The sequence below is a fragment of the Schistocerca piceifrons genome, chromosome 2 (genome assembly GCF_021461385.2).
Source record: "Schistocerca piceifrons isolate TAMUIC-IGC-003096 chromosome 2, iqSchPice1.1, whole genome shotgun sequence".
In the NCBI taxonomy this organism is placed as follows: Eukaryota; Metazoa; Arthropoda; class Insecta; order Orthoptera; family Acrididae; genus Schistocerca; species Schistocerca piceifrons.
The window spans coordinates 788,898,303-788,915,433 of NC_060139.1; the positions used below are offsets into that span (position 1 = coordinate 788,898,303).

A 17,131-nucleotide genomic window follows, 5' to 3' on the forward strand; every position below is an offset into this window, starting at 1 on the left:
ACAACAGGCTACAAAAATCCACTCACCCCTCCGCCACCCCATACCGAACCCAGGGTTATTATGCGGTTCGGTCCCCAGTGCCCCCCCCCCCCCCCCCCCGGTAACGTGACTGTAACCAACTGTAATTAGTTTATTCAGGCACTGAAAGGGAATTGTTAACTGTGCCATTTCCACGATTAGATGTACATTCTCTTCCAGATTTCAGTCCAGATGTCACTGTGGTTATTGCAATAAAATGTTACGTTTGAAATACACGCTCCCTTGTTAACCTTGAAGATTAGCTCCGTACGAAAAAAAAATTACGGAGGGACAGTTCTCTCCCAGTACATTAATGAACATCGTCCGCGGATTGTATAATTTAAGCACTTCCTTCCACTCTCTGGAGAAGATAGTGTAACTGTACTCACCACTACTCGGTAATATCACGAGTTATACCAACTGTCTTTATTAATAAGTATTTTAAAGTGTCGAAAGCATATTCTGTCGTATTTTTCACGCCCTCTTCTCGTCATTATTCAACTTAACAACGTCAACATAAATCCGTTGCATCTGTCAGTGAAAGCATTACCTCTTATCACATTGCAGGCAGGCTTCATTTATGCCTATTTCTTAGATTAACAACATGCTTCGCTTTGCTTTTGAATGCGGAAGTAGTTATCTTGTCAAAAAGCTTCTACATCTACATACACACTCTTCAAAACATTATGAAGTGAATGAAAGAGGGTACCTGGAGAGTGTTGTACCTGGAGGACAGTGTACCTAGGAACACTTAATGTTTCATGGTTGGTGGTTCCATCTAATGACTGATTTTAGAAGCGCCTGAACGGATGAGCACTAGGAAGCGCCAAGAGCAGTTTCCACAATTTGTTACTGATTTTGTAGTTGTGAAACATGAGTTTGTGCTTTATGCAGCTTTTGTAAGTATTGTGTGTTCAACATGTGTTGTGTAACATACAAAGCATGATCAAAAAGTAATGGCCGTTATTGTTAAAAAAAATAATATTTATTTATTCATCAACATCAGTTTTTGAGTTTGTTCCCCTTATAGCAATTCCCTTCACATAAACTACACTTGTGGCACAATTTTTCCATGAAACCTTTCTTCAGCCTCAGCATACCGTACACACATCGCCCTACCTCCTTCCTCCACCACTCTGATAATCCCCTCCCGATAGCGCGGGGCGGGCTATCCATCGGCCACCACCGCCAGATCCGTGTTCGGCTCCAACCCCTCCTTCCTAACCCCACAGAACACCTGATACTTAGTCTCTTCTTCCCCGACCTTACCATTACAGGCGCCACCATCTATGTCTGCCCTAACGCCCCTATTCCTTTTGACTTCCTTTCCCACATCGACCGTACCTTCTCCTCCTACGTGATCGCCGCTGACCTCAACATCTATAGTCGTTCCACCGCCCAGTTACGGCGGTGGTATCGGTTCCCCTCCTCCCTCCAAGGCAGCCTCATTCCCATTCCCCAGCACACCCGCCCTGAATCCAATACCACTTCAGATGTTGTCCTCTCCTCCCCTAACCTCCTTGGCCACATAGCAGTGGATGTCCTTGACCTTATTGGTAGTGACCATCACCCTGTCCTCCTCACTGTTTCAGACGGTCATCGCCCCCGTCCCGATCCTCGTATCGACCCTCCCCCAAAATATGTCCATGATTATTCCCGTGTCAACTGGAATGCCTAGCGGGATACCCTCTCTACTACCCTTTCTACCCAGGTCGATAGCCACCCCCTCACCTACCACCACCCTGATGATCTCACTCATGCCGCCTCCTTTCTCCAGCAGACCTTGTCTGACACCGTGGAGGCCCACGTCCCTTCCGTCGCCATCCACCCACACTGTCCCACTTTAACCCCACAGTCCATCCTCCTCCTCCGTGAATCCCGCCGTCTCTACCATGCCTTCATTCACATGTGTGACCCGGACACACTACGACGCCACTGGCAACTACAATGACACATCAGAAACTTGCTCACAGCTAAGAAACGTGGGGACTGGCGACAGACATGCACCCGTCTTCATGCTACACTTCGTATCAACTTGTCCAAGTACTGGTCAGCCTTCTGCCGCCTTACCCGATCTAACCCCCCCACCCCTACTACCCTCTCCTTCATGATGACCAACCCTTCCCTGAAAACCTTGGTAAGGCCAATCACTTTGCCTCCTACCTCTCTGATATCTTTACCCTCCCTGACAATCCCCAGTTCGATTACTCCCTCTTCCTGGATGTCCGCAATGGGACTGACACCTCTGTCCCTCCCCTCGCCCCTGGCTTCCAGTATTTAGACAACATTACACACAACGAACTCAATGCCCCCATCACTACTCAGGATATCATCACTACACTCCGCACGAAACGCAACACCACTCCCGGTCACAATCGTGTTACCAATCGCCACCTCCGTGAAGCTCCTACCCCCTTCCTCTCCACCCTGGCGAGGCTATATAATGTGGTCTTGTCCACTGGCTACTACCCCAGCCTGTGGAAAACCTCCCGTATCCTGATGTTCCTTAAACCTGACAAACTGCCATCCGCTGTCTCCTCCTACTGTCCCATCAGCCTTACCTCGGTCTTCAGCAAGGTCCTCGAATCCATCCATACCTGACTCATCCACCAGCATCTCTGGCAGCACCACCTTCTTCCCACTACCCAGTGTGGCTTTCGACCATCCTTCTCTGCCGATGACCTTCCCCTTTATCTCACTCATCTCCTCTCCGAACAGCTCAACTCCCGTCGTTCCACCATCTTCCTCTCCCTCGACCTTGAGCGTGCTAACGACTGTGTATGGCATTCCGGTCTCCTCTTCAAGCTCCAAACCTTCGCCCTTCCTATCAACTATGTCCGCCTGATCAGGTCCTCTCTTTCCCAACGTCCCCATCTATAACACGGATTCCTACACCTTCTACCCCTCCGCCGGTGTGCCCCAGAATTTCGGCCTCTCCCCTCTTTTATACCTTCTGTATACGGCAGATATGCCACCGCTTTCATCACACACAACCCCCCCCCCCCCCCCGTCCACCTTTTCTGATACGTTGATGACACCACCTTCCTTGCCCCACCCTGCAACGCTCCCAATACCTTCTCATGTAACCAGTGGTTGCTCAAGGTCAATCCTTCTAAGACCCAGACAATCATTGTAGGCAAAACCACCCCTTCCTTCCGTCTCCTCAATTTCTATATCACCATATATGGCCATCCTATTGCCCTCACCTCCACCCTCAAGTACCTTGGCGTCACCCTTGTCCATTGCCTCTCCTGGACCCTCCATCTCCGGACAATCCAAGCCAAGGCATGCTCCCGACTCTGTCTCCCCAAGCTCCTTTCTGGCTGCACATTGGGTCTGGACCCCTCCACCATCCTCCACAACTATAAATCCCACAACTGCCCTATCCTCTGCTACGCCCACCCTGCCTGGATCTCTGCCCCTCCCACCTTTTACAAGTCCCTTCAAATCCTAGAATGATCTTCGCCTCGCCTATCGCATCCGTCTCCCCTCCCCCATGTGGATCCTGTATGACCTTATTCCATTCCCGCACCTCCTCCTTTTCCTCGAACCGATACGGATCCTCTATACCTCCCGTAAACTTGATCCCCCTCACCCACTTGTCTCTCCCATCTTCTCCCACCCCCGTCTGCTGCCGCACCTGTATTCCCACATCCCACCTGTTTTCCATCTCTCCACTCTCCATAGCCTCGCCCAAGGTGGCTTCCACTAACTCCCCATCCCTGATGATGCCCTCATTCCCTCCATCTACCCCTCCTACCAACTTTGATCCTCTCCTTCCACACCCTGTGTTTTTTCCTTAGGGCACCCTCTCTCCCTCCTCCCCCGGGCTTCCCCTACCCCCTGTACCTTCTTTCTGCCCCCTCCCATCTCCTCTGCCACTGGCATCTACACTCTGTCATCTCCCTCCTCCCCCACCTTTTATCCTTTTGGCAGGTCCCCGGACTCGCACACGTCAAAGTGAACATTCGCGCGCCGGAGATCATCGCCATCGGTTCTGTATGCGTGCGCCATCATGTTAGTGCTTCAGTGTTTTCACCGCCCACGCTCCATCATTCACGCGTGTCATCTCAGTCATCAGTGTTCGTGTACAGTGACAACCATTTTTGTTTTACTACACCTGTGAACAGCTCCGTATTTTTTATTCATGTGTCTACTGTTTTTTGTCCACCATTATGTTTTGTTTTTCTGTGTCTTCCTTGTTTCTATTTGTACTGTCTGTGGCCACAGAGCAGCATAATATTGCCGCTGCCGGCCCACCTTTCGTATAAGGTGTTAAAATAACAATAAAGGGGAAAAAAACACTTTTTCCAATCTTTGAAGCACTTTGGAAGTCACTTTTCGTTATGGTGTTCAGCTCCTTCAGCGATTCTGTTTTTATGAGGGACATTTCATAAATAATGCAGAGGTTGGTATTACTTTGGATTGTTTGATGCAACAAAAATGGAAATTATGACAAATGGAGTTGAGAGCCTGAAAGGAAAGCACGTGTTTTTGTTTTTTCACTGTGTATTCTAACAAAAAATTGGTGAGAAGTAGAAATGGACCCAGGAATAGTCTCAGGTACTGTTACTGTTGAAGACCAGAGGTCATACAACAAGTGAAGACCCAAAAGAAATCCACTGCGTGTTAAGTGAAGCTTGTGGCGAGTTTACAGTGGACCATAGTACAGTTTGAGGTTGGTTAATCGTTTACGTCGTGGTTGGGGGGAACATAGACGGCAATCCAAGACCTGGCAGGCCAAAACTGTCAACAGATGAACGAAGCTAAAAATTGTGGCAGATGCTCTGGAAGAAGAGCACACTGCAACTTGTGAGGAACTTACTGAAGCCACGGGAATTTCCCCAATGACAGTATTCTGTAGTCTGACAAATGACTTGAAGAAGAGAAAAATTTCTGTAAGATAGGTCCTACACTGTTTGACTACCGAAGAGAAGTGGAAACATCTGGACACTGTAGTCTCGCTCAAACAACGATTCAGCATGAAGGTCAAGAAGTCTTGTGTCAAATTGTCGCTACCGATGAAACATTGATTAAAGACTTTGAACCAGAGTTGAAATCACAGTCCAGTGAGTGGAGAGCTTCAGATTCTCCACGTCCAAAAAAGAAAAAAAAATGCAAATAGCTGCAGATCACTGCTCATCCTGTCCGTCAAATCATTTATCTATATACATAACATTTAAATTTATCCTCTGCATGCATGTGTAAGAGGAGACAACATATTGATTGACTCTTCTAACAAGGGAACCTATCCATCACAACCCCGTCAGATTTATTCATAAGATGACCCAGTAGATAGCCCGTCAAAAACTGAACACAGATCAAGGATGAAAATAGGAATAAGGTGTACTGGACTATGAAAAAAAGGCAAAACAGAAGCTTACCAAGCGCAACATCAAATGATACAGCAAGGCTACGGCGTAGTGGTTAAGTGGTCACAGTGATGCACTGCAGGGCCAGTGAACAGGATTCAAAACTCTCTTGTGCCATTTATTTTTGATTTTGTTTTTTCACAACATTATGAACTGTCAGTCTGGTCATTGAAATGTTTGTTCTCTTTCTGTAGTCTTGGCAGTTGTCATACTATACATTGGTTATAGAATGTGAGTTGTGTGGTAAGAATACATTACCATCACAAATAATGTGATGAATAGTGAGAGAAGACGAGATACCACATACACGCCTCACCAAAATGAAAACAACAAATAAACAGATGTGAACTATGTTACAAGAAATGAATTCAAGAGTCAAAACTCCCAAAACAGAACACAACTTCAGAAACATTCAAAACATATGTTGTGACAGAGCACAGAGAAACTGCTTGACTGTGAAACTGTTACATTCAGTTGTTGCAGCTTATGTGCCTGACTATTATGTTTTCATTAATTCCGGTGATGACATTCACAATCATACAACACCTAAATCGGGCAAGGAGGCTTATCTCATTCACTCACTAGGCATACAAATTAGGTGCATCGATAAGAGATTCCTATCATATGACACGCATACTGTCATTAACGCCATGTATGACACAACAGACTTGTTTTCTGGTGGAGGATCCAGTTGACTTATCACCTTGTCATCGAAGGTCTGTGGTTCCCATTTGAAAGCCAGTTCCTTTCAACTGCTCATAGAGTAGTTGTGCAGAAAAAGTTTTCATTACAGATCCCTTCCTTACACCTTGGTGTTGCAATTGGGCATTACATGATCACACACACACAAAATTGAATACAGCGAACACGGAGGAAGAAAAAAAAAATTGGCACAAGGGAGCTTTGAACATGGCACACTCGCTTCGCAGTCCACTACCATGACCACGCAATCATGACTCCATTGCTCTTCAGTGCTGCTCTATGATGCACTTCTCGCGCTTCGACCATTCACTGTTTCTAATTCGCTGTTTTTCACGTTTCAGTACATCTTCTTCCTGTTTTCACGCTTGATCTGTGTTCAGTTTATGACAGGCTGTCCACTGGGTCCTCTTACCACTAAATTTGAGGAGGGTGTGATGAGGAGTTTCCCTTGTAAAAAGTACACCCTTAGAACTTTAACAGTATATTATACCAAGATGCGGAACACTTCTCTTGCCATGTCCATTACTGGGAGTTGGTTGAGCAAGTCTGTGATGCTTTCATGCTTACTAAATGAACCTGTAACGAAATATGCTACTCTTCTGTATCTTTTATAGTTTGTCTACCAGTCCTATCCGGTACAGATCACGTGCTGACAAGCAATATTCACATTGTTCAAACGAGTGTCTTGTAAGCTACTTCCTTTGTTGATGGACCACATTTCTTGACGATTCTTCCAATGAATGTCTGGCTTACGCTTCATTTGTGATTAATTTTGTGTGGTCGTTCCACTTCAAAATGCTCTGTTCACATACTCTACATATTTTATGGAACTAACTGTTTCCGGTGATTGTTCTGCAATTCATATAATGAAGAGTCCTTCTGTCTACAAATTTGTAATAATTACACATTTATGTTGAGAGCCCATTGTTACTCCCTGCAGAAATATCAACCTTCTGCAGGTCTTCCTACATTTTGCTACAATTTTGTAGCGACAGAACTTCTCTGTGTACAGTAATATTACCTAAGAGAAGCGTCGTGAAACTTCCAGTGTTGTCTATTATGTCATATATTGTGAAAATTAATGGACGTACAACACTCCCTTGCGATATGTCTGGAGTCACTTTTACGTCTGAAGACTTATTTCCATTGAAAATGACTTGCTGTGTACTGTTTCCTAGGAACTCTTCAATCCAGTCACACGGTTTGTCTGATATTGCACATGCCCATATGTTGTCCATCAGATGACAGTGCAGACTTGTATCAAATGCCTTCTGGAAGTCAGGGGACACGTCATTCACCTGGGCACCTGTATCTACCACCTTCTGGTCCTCGTTGACGAACAGAGCATGCTGCATCTCACATGATTGTTGCTTACGGACCTCATGTTGGTTCCTACAGAGGATTTGGCTGCCAGAATGTCATAATACATTAACGTAAAATATGATCTAAAATTCTACATCAGACCTTCAGAGATATAGGCCTCTAGTTTTATGCTTCTCTTCAATGACCTTTCTTGAGAATGGGATTGATCTGTGCATTTTTGCAATCATTCGAAATGCTTCACTTCTCTAGAGACCTATGGCTCACTGGTGCTAATAGAGGGGCAAGTTCTTTCGCATTGAACTGGTACTGATGTCAGGTCCAGGGGCCTTTCCTCAGTTGAGCAATTTCAGTTGCTTTTCCATCTCTTCATCAGTTACTTTGATACCTGTATTTTCTCATTTGTGAAAGATTTAAAGGAGGGAATATAGTGTGATATCTCTCTGTGAAAGAGTTTCTGAAAAAGGTGTTTAGTATTTCTGCCTTTTCTGTGATATTCTCTGTTTCAATGCCATTATGGTCACAGAGTACTTGCATAGACGGCTTTGATCCCCCACTGTTTTAACATTAAGACCAGAACTTCGTAGGATTTTCTATCATTTTGGTAGATAGAGTTTTACTTTCATATTCGTTGAGTGCTTCACATATAGCCTTCCTTAAGCTATGAAGTTTTTATTTGTCTGCGAAGCTTTGGCTATGTTCATATTTGCAGCAAAGCTCTCTCTGCTTTCATAGCAGCTTCTTAACAAGGTTGTCAAACTGTGATGGGTGCTCTCCATCCCTCAAAGTTCTGCTCACTACAGACTTGTCTAAAGTGTGTCGCACAATGCTCTTGAACTTTGTCCATTGGTGCTCAGTATTGTCAATGCTGAACATGAATTTTTCGCGATGACCTGTCACGTAATCTGAAATCTGTATCTTCTATCTCCTTCTGAACAAAAAGATCTTCCTGCCTTTCTTTGTATTTCTTATTTACAACTGTATTCAGTGATGTTGTAATGACCTTATCATCAATGGTTCCATTCTACACTAACCGAGTCAAAAAGATCTGGTCCATTTGTTAATAGCAGGTCTATGATGTTATCTTCAAAAGTGGGTTCTCAAAGAATACAAACGTCCTATCACACTTCGCTATGACACTCCCTATGACACCACTGTCCCTGACGAGCGCTCACCATTGAGGACAAAGTACTGGATTCTATTACTTCAAGCCAACTTACATATAAACTATTCCAGATGCTCATCCTTTTGTCAACGGTCTGTAGTGGGCACTGTGTCACACTTCTCAAAAAATCTAGGAATACTGTGTATGCCTGTTGCCCTTCATCCATAGTTCACAGGATATCATGAGGGAAAAGGGCAAACTGAGTTTCACACAAGTAATTCTCTATAAATTTTTATCTCATTGCTGTAGCAATGACGATTCTTCAATACTCAGAAGCTTTGAAGCTGAAACTGTGCTTTTAAATGTATATTTTGCTATTCAATGGAATTCTGCACATAATTTTCCATGCATCTCATTATCTTGGGCTGCCTAGAATAGACCCTATAGAGAGGGACTCATATGCACACACTATCTAGGCCTAAGAGCACACACTATACAAAAAATTTAAAATAAAAATGTGTATTTGTTTTGATACTGTGATGCAGCAACACTTGTAATCATAAAAAATGTAGATGTAATTATTTTATACAAGATTATTCAGCTGTATTTTTCAACAGACAGCTGATACGAAATAAGTCAGCATTCACCTCTCCAAATCTGCACTTTCTCGCATCAAATTCCCAGTGCCAACGGTTCCACTTTATGAAACGTATTTGCAAATTGCGAATATGATTGTACAGTGGCTATACGATCTACTAGTAACATATCAAAATTTGCGCTAGACCAGGGCTTGAACACGGAGTTCCTGCTTTATGCGAGCAGTCACCTTAACTGCTTTGGCTATCAGTATATGAAACGCAGCTGACCAAAACTTCCATATGTCCTTGTGCCTACATCCCACACTGCTCGTATGAAAATCATATGATTCCCACATAGAGAGAGACATTGGGTTTTCTCATCTTATCATACGATGCAATGCATGCATGTGTTTCCACATTACTTGGGAAAATGGCTAAAATTTTTAAAAGGATGGTTAACAAAATTTTGGCAATTTGATGCGAGTTCAATTTCACACCAAGCTGATTTTTCCATAAGTTATTTCATAAAATGCTTTACTTTCTGTCACCAGATAGAGATTCTTCAGCTCTTGAGGCTTGGTTAAACCATGTTCAGACAATTTTGTTAACAAGATACTGCAGGAAATATACAGGCTGTCTTATGATTCACTGCATCTGCCAGATCGCTTACTGCTTTGTGACATCAAAGAAGAAATTTGAAAGTCAATTAACTAAGATTCATTACTTTTTTCTTCATATTTCAATCACAGTGACTACAGTACATCTAATTGGAAACAACCCAAAACTTATGTAACATCCAGTCAAAATCATTTTGATGGTTGCATCCATCATTTTAGCACAATACGATGTAATGTCATGGTGGCTTTATCCATAGTCATAGTCATATAACAACACTGTAACACGAATTAAAACTACCACTGTAATAAAGACTTTTTTATTTATTTTTCTGTGTAGTCTATTATTAAGGGACCACCATAAAATACAAACTAATACTGATAAACAGAAAACATTTTTTTTAAATCTCAGTATTCAATTAAACCATAAATTGTGTAGTAAAAGTTTATATAATCAAACAGTAAATCTTATGTTGGTTCTCCAGAAGATACACAACACAGCCATACACAGAAGAGTGCTGAGCTGTGTAGTACTCAGATGCAGCTGGGTCAAGGCTAGTGTCCATGAGAGGTTGCAACACAGCAAGGGCCATTTTATTCTTCTGCTACACATCATAGAAATAGTCCCCAAGGGGATATCCAGCTGTCAAATGCTGTTATAAGGAGACACATGGCTCTACTCCACACAGTAACCACAATGTATCAATGGAAACTCAAGACTGCATGAGGACTATGACAGCAGTCTCTGCCAAGTAGGGCCGAACTGGCCATTTTGCTTGTGATTGTAGTTGTAATTCACTGGATTCAGACTAGATTGATCAGTGCAAGTCAACACTGAACTATTGCCAAGCACCATCCTAATACTTCAGATAAGTAATGTAATGATTCTATTAATAAATCATTATAAATTGCTGCTTATGTCCACTGTGATCTAATTACCCTTTTTTTCCTCCTAGGTGTTGCCTAAGCATATTTAGCACTGTGATGAGGCATGTAAGTAATTCACCTTGTAGCAGCAACTGCTTTCAGTGGTAAGAGCTCATCTTCCTGGCACATTTATTTGACATCTGGAGCATTTGGTAAATAACACTTTAAATACCACTACTTAGGCTCTAAATTCAAAACTTACTATCTCTGCCAGTGAATTATTGTAAAATTCCCCCTAGTAGGGCCAGCCTAGGGGTCTATGGATAGAAAACATAGCCCTACCTACACATACCATTAAATACAGTGAATATATTTAAAGGATTTAAGCCAGTTGCACAAAAGAAATTTTATTTTTGAATTGATTTCAGGTATCTAGCTTCCTTTTTCAGAAGCTTAGAATTATCACATTCTAATCTTCTGAAGAAGGGCAGTCACACAAAAGAAATTTTGTTTCTTTAACCAGCTTCAGAATGTTCGAATTACTGCACTCTAGTCCTCTGTCAAAGGGCATTAGGTGCCTGAAACCAGTAAGGAAAAAAAATTGCTTTCATTCAACAGGGTGCTGCTTTTTTTGACAAATATACTTACAATGCTGAATAAGGATAAAGTACTACACACTAATTACATATTTTAGAATCTTTATTTTATCAAAACACAGCTCTGACAATGCCATCTGCCGGGAACAGTCAGACAGAGTGGGCAACCTGCCAGTTGGCATGCAGCTTGCGTGGAGGCTCTATGGTGACTCCTGTGCCATCTACGACTGCTAGCTGGAACTCTTCACAGGAGCGCGCATCTCGTAGTAGCAGCACTCGCATCTTGTCCTCCAGCAGCTTTGCTGCCTGCAAACACATGTCAAACACATGCAACAGCTTATTCCAATACTGTCAGCAACGCACTTTTCCATTGTCTCTCACATGTTAGCCTCTGTTTGCAAGTAAACTGTAGTAGAATATTTTTGTCAGTATAGATATCAAATTTGTAACATTAATGTAGTGTTATCAAATATTAAAAGCTTTATGTGCCACAATATTTTTAATGCATTTGGAGCAATGTTGCCCTCACCTGGAGTGACTTCATCCCATACGATAAATTCTGTTTACAGTTAAGCTAAAAATGCACTTAGCCCATGTTAAATTGACTAAAACAGCTCTTAAATTTAACATAGTAGTATTAAGCATTCATTTTCCAAAACTACACTAATTAATTAAAATTTAAGAAACAAAATTATCAAAAAATATACTAGTATGTTTATTTTATTACAGTAACCATTAGAAAAGCACAACATAACACACAGTAACTGATTAAGCAAAAACAACTAGTTCTAGGACAAAAAATTAGTTCTGTTTAGGTATTTTTTGTGGTTAATATTCCATACCACATACTCTCCGGTACATGTCGTCAGATTGTAACCAGAACCAGGTCCAGGATCTTAAAAGGAGGGTCATCAGTGAAGTACTGAAAACATGGAGGGTTTGATTTGATTTGGTTTATTAAGAGCACCAGCGTACAGTCAGAATAGAACTGACATCCTGTATGAAGGGTGCAGCTAAGTTATACAAACACTGAATACTCCAGAATATAACAGCATTACAAGATAAGAAATTTCGAGAAGCCTCTGGAGTTGATAAATAATAAACGATAAGCAACTGCGTGTTGTTGGGTTGAAATTGTTGAGGCACAACATGCTAGCTAACAATGCTAACCGCTACACCAAACAGCTGGCAGCACAGAATTTCTTGCTCCTTCTCCTGTAGAAACAGCAACCCACTGTTTCGGTTCTCACTGGAGCCAACTACAGCACTCTGCATTAATAGATCTTCTCAATACTCCTTTGTTTAGGAGTGCTGGCAGCCAAACACATCATGTCATTGCACCTGCTGTATTTGGTGACTCAGTCAAATACTTTCAGCATTCTGTTGGCTGCACACCATTGTCTCCAGAAAACACTGATGGATGCCTGATATGCAGCTGACTTATTGCTGGAATCCAATGGTATCCTGAAGATATGAACTGTGGGAATGATGTACAGTTTGTATTTCAGTTCCTATCTGTGTATGCAATGACTTTTATGTTGCCTAATTGGTGCCATGGTGATGTAGATGTTCCAAAGTACCAGATGCCTGCATAATACATCATCATATCATAATGACAATGAAGAACAACACTTAGCACTGAAAGCAAGTTCATTACAAACACCAATGTACAGTCAGAAAAGAAGTGAACTCCTGGACAGAGAGTGCAGCTATTTACACAAATATTGAATATTCCATAATATACAAACATTACAAACATAAGAAATTTCTGGAACCTACCAGAACTAATATTAAATGACAAATAATTGTGGGTGTTGGAGTTGAACTGCAAATATGTGCGATTTATTCTCCTCAAACATCTTTCGGGACAACATTATGTCATTATCAAGTTCTATAAAACAACGAAGCACAAACCATTACTTAGAATTATTATGTATATTAACTCACATTTAAGTATGTGTGTAAACAGCCAGTATATGCAGTAATACGACATAATAATTTTTTTGTTTTGTTTTATACAATTTAATAATGGGATAATGTAGTCCTAAAACATGTTGTTGTAAATAAATCACACATTTTTGACAACTGGTGCATAATATTCTTAGCATTGATTCACGGTGGCTTCACGATAGATACTTCTGTTGTAGGCTTGGGTAGGTGTCTACTTGAAACTAGTAATTGCTGATAGGCACAAGCATCTGTGCACCTTTCTTTGTTTTTTCTGGCAAAATCCTCAACTTCTGGAACCTGGCCATACCCTGTCTATTAAAACCAATTCCATCTCTTCTAAAGCAGACATATGATACCATCTCCATGCTTAGTTGTGGCTTGAAGGTGTTGTTCATTATATCTCTTATACTGTATTTTGTTTTCTCTTTACTAAAATTCTGCCACTGCTACCAAAAATACTTGCTTTTATTTTCATCAGGAAACAGTCCGCCCCTGGTAGCTGAGTGGTCAGCGTGACGGAATGTCATGCCTAAAGGCCCGTGTTCGATTCCCGGCTGGTTCAGAAATTTTCTCTGCTCAGGGACTGGGTTTTGTGTTTTCCTTATGATCATCATTTCATCCCCATCAACATGCAAGTCACCGAAGTGGCGTCAACTTGAAAGACTTGCACCAGGAGAACAGTCTACCCAATGGGAGGCCCTAGCCACGCAGCATTTATATCAGGAAACAAAGGCAGGTACCCATTCACTGGAATCTGGACACATTTTCAACAATAATTTCTGTTTATAATTTTCATCCAGTTTTGATTAACTACACCATTGTAATCACTTTGTGTCTTGGTCTGTCAGTGTCATAGCCATCTCCAAAGAAGAGCAACAGTGGGCACTTGCTAGCATGTAATCTGGAGTAAAGACTTCCTATTCACTGTATGCAAGATACTCATGCATTTCCAAGAAATGGTTTTCTGTGATTCTGTTCAGTCACAGTTTTAGTGTCTTCCAGAATTACGTTACTGGGCACGATCTGAAATACTGTGGTGTTTATAATCGTCAAGTAGTTTAAATTCCTTATGAGGCAAATATATTCCACTCTTTTAGCTCAGTGGTGATTTTGACACTACTCTGTAAAGAATATGGGTGGTAATGTCCAAAACAATGCCATAATTGCACAAATGGACTGATTCAACAATCAGTGAATGGAATTGGTAACAAACTCCCTGGACACACCTCTTCTCCCTCACCAACACTACATAATCATGGTTGTTACATATGTGGCCCACATCAGCAGGCACTTCCACATGGACATCTGTTCCGCCCTTGTATGGCTTAATCACTCCAGTAGAACAACTTTTCTCCACTCACAGCCCCAGTCTGTTGAGACAAGTAAGAGCCTGACGAAAATGATTATTTGATGTGATATGTACACTCTTCTATGCTTCATCTGTAGACTTAAATGGATTAGTATAAAATACAACTTGCAGTTTCCTGCAGTAGAAGTAAACAATAATCACAAAAAATCAAAATTTCGAATTTCAAGGAAACTTATTGTAAAGAAGTTGCCACATTCTGTAACTCAACAAGGTGATAATGCTTCTCATAATGTAGGAAAGGAAATATAAATTATGCAGTGCTCTTGTGTGGCTGCACAACAGTTTGGGGATATGAACGCGTCTTGATTTAGTTACAAACTGATTCTACTGGGCAATTTCACTGTATGTCCAAGTTTACAACATTTACCTAGATCAGGACTGGGCAAACAGCAGCCCGCAGGCCACATGCGGCCCACTAATGGTCGTTTTGCAGTCCACCAGGACAGTCAGAAATATCAGTCTTGGACCGAGCTTTCCTTACGGTGTGCGATCAAAGATTTCCACTAAGGGGCCACATCAATACACATGCGCAGTGTAGATACTATTCGCACAAAACCAAGTTGACACTCAGTGCGGTGGCTGAAAGCAGCACTCCCATCAGCAGTGCTTTTCTGGTTGATATGGTTTATTTCTACTTTGTCTGTGCGACAGTAAATATATTATTTCCAACTTTACTGAAAACATGGACCTCCAAAAAATGTAAAATGAGTGATGAATGTCATATGTTTAATGAAGAATGGACTAACACAATTTCTTTGTTGCTACAGGGAATACAGCAATGTGCTTATTGTGTCATGAAACAATAGCCATGTTTAGGAATAAAATTTAAAACAGCATTAGGAAACTAAACATAGTGAATTTGGCTGCAAACATTTCAAATAAAAATGCAAAATAAAAGCTGTGGAGTGTGTGAAAACAACAAACAGTATTTAGAAAGCAACCAACACTTCACAATGACACTACAAAGGCATATTTCAGGGTACCCTATAATGCAAAAGCCTTTTTCAGATGGCGAGAATACTAAGCAGTATATGGGAGAGAGTGCAAGCATATAGTCTCCTGATGTTAGAAGCAAATGTGAAAGGATTTCATTGCCAAGAAGGACTATAGTGTGGCACATTGACTGAATTATTCATGAACTCACAGAACAACAGAAGGCTATGAGCAAAGATTTTCTTTAGTTTTCCTTTGCAGTGGATGAGAGCACAGGTAACAAAGACACTGCATAATGACTGATCTTTATCTGTGGAATTAATGAACATTTCATCATCAATTAAAGATAGAACTGCTGGTCAGGACTTGCTTAAGTGTGCTGTGAACTGTATGGAGAAAGTGGTTTGCACTGGAACAAAATGGTAAGAATTACAACAGGTAGGGCCTGAGCTACCAATGAGAAAAATGTATGTACAGTAAAGCTTTAAAAATCAAGTTAACGAGCAGAAGACACAGAAAGTGATATCTGGTCTTTTCATTGCATTTTGCACTATGAGAGCCTTTGTTATGCTGCACTGGACTTGAAGTATGTCGTGAATCCTGGAGTTGGTGTTCTGAACACACATGGGGCCAGGGCACTCCACCATTGATAGTTCAGATCTCATCTTAAGGATGTAGGGGCAGAGTAAGAAGATGTAATTTACCACAACAGTGTGAGGTGGTTGATCATGGCGAAACTGTTAAAAAATGTCTGGGAATTGCAGAATAAAATTCTCTAAATTTTGGACATGAAGGAGATAGCTCATGATTTTGTTAAAAAAAAATAGTATGTGAGGAGTGGTGATATGAGATGATGTTTGCAGCTGGTATATTTAAGAAACTGAATGTGACATTCCAGGGAAATGAGTTTTCTGCACATGAAATTTGGATGCACATATAATCAATCAAAGCAAAACTAGGTTTATTTGCAAGGTGAGCAGGTGAAGGAGGTTTTTGTCATTTCCCTTTATTAAGAAAACAGAAAGAACCTGAAAGTGTCTCTGCAAAGATTAGGGATCATCTGCAGAGTTTGGTGGATGAGTTCACAAAATGATTTCAGTAGTTCAAAAAATTTGAGCTGAAGTTCAATTTGTTATCTTATCCCATCACTGGTGACGATGATATAGTACCCAAGGATCTGCAGCTTGAACTTACTGATGTGCAGTCAGATCATGCTATAAAAGAAATATTTAATGCAGTGACATTAGATGACACTTACATATCTTTGTCAGTTGAAAAATTTCCACATATGAAGAAATTTTCTGTGGAAATGTTTTCCATATTTGGGTCTAAATATTTTTGTGAGCTAAGTTTTTCTTGGTTGAAGATCAAAAAAGGTAAATATCAATGCTCTTTGACAGAAATTAACTTGTAGACTGTGATGAGAATCTCAACAATCAATCTCTCCCAATAAAAAAAAGGATATATTTGTCTCATTAAACTGGTTCTAAAATTAAATGTACTGCTGTAGGTGATATGAAATTAGCAGAATAAATAAAACTAAACTACTTTATTTATATTTATTGATTTTATGGTGCAATCTATGCCTTTCCTGAAATGCAAAATTAACTAATGAATGCAGCGATTTTAGAAGCTGCAGCCCTCTGTTTCCACAAAGTGGCCTCTAAGCCAAAACAACTGCCCCTCACTGATCTAGACAAATTCTGT

The 17,131-nt window shown here is 41.2% G+C and overlaps 1 protein-coding gene across 1 annotated transcript in view; it reads right to left on the reverse strand.

Moving 5' to 3' along the window:
* Positions 1-10,153: 10,153 nt before the first annotated feature.
* Positions 10,154-17,131, reverse strand: part of LOC124777623 (proteasome subunit beta type-4-like) — a 62,863-nt gene continuing 55,885 nt past the window's right edge. The window contains exon 4 of the mRNA XM_047253093.1: positions 10,154-11,478. Within this exon, the coding sequence (XP_047109049.1) occupies positions 11,323-11,478 (156 nt within the window). The 3' untranslated portion in view covers positions 10,154-11,322. The remainder of the gene's footprint in view (positions 11,479-17,131) is intronic.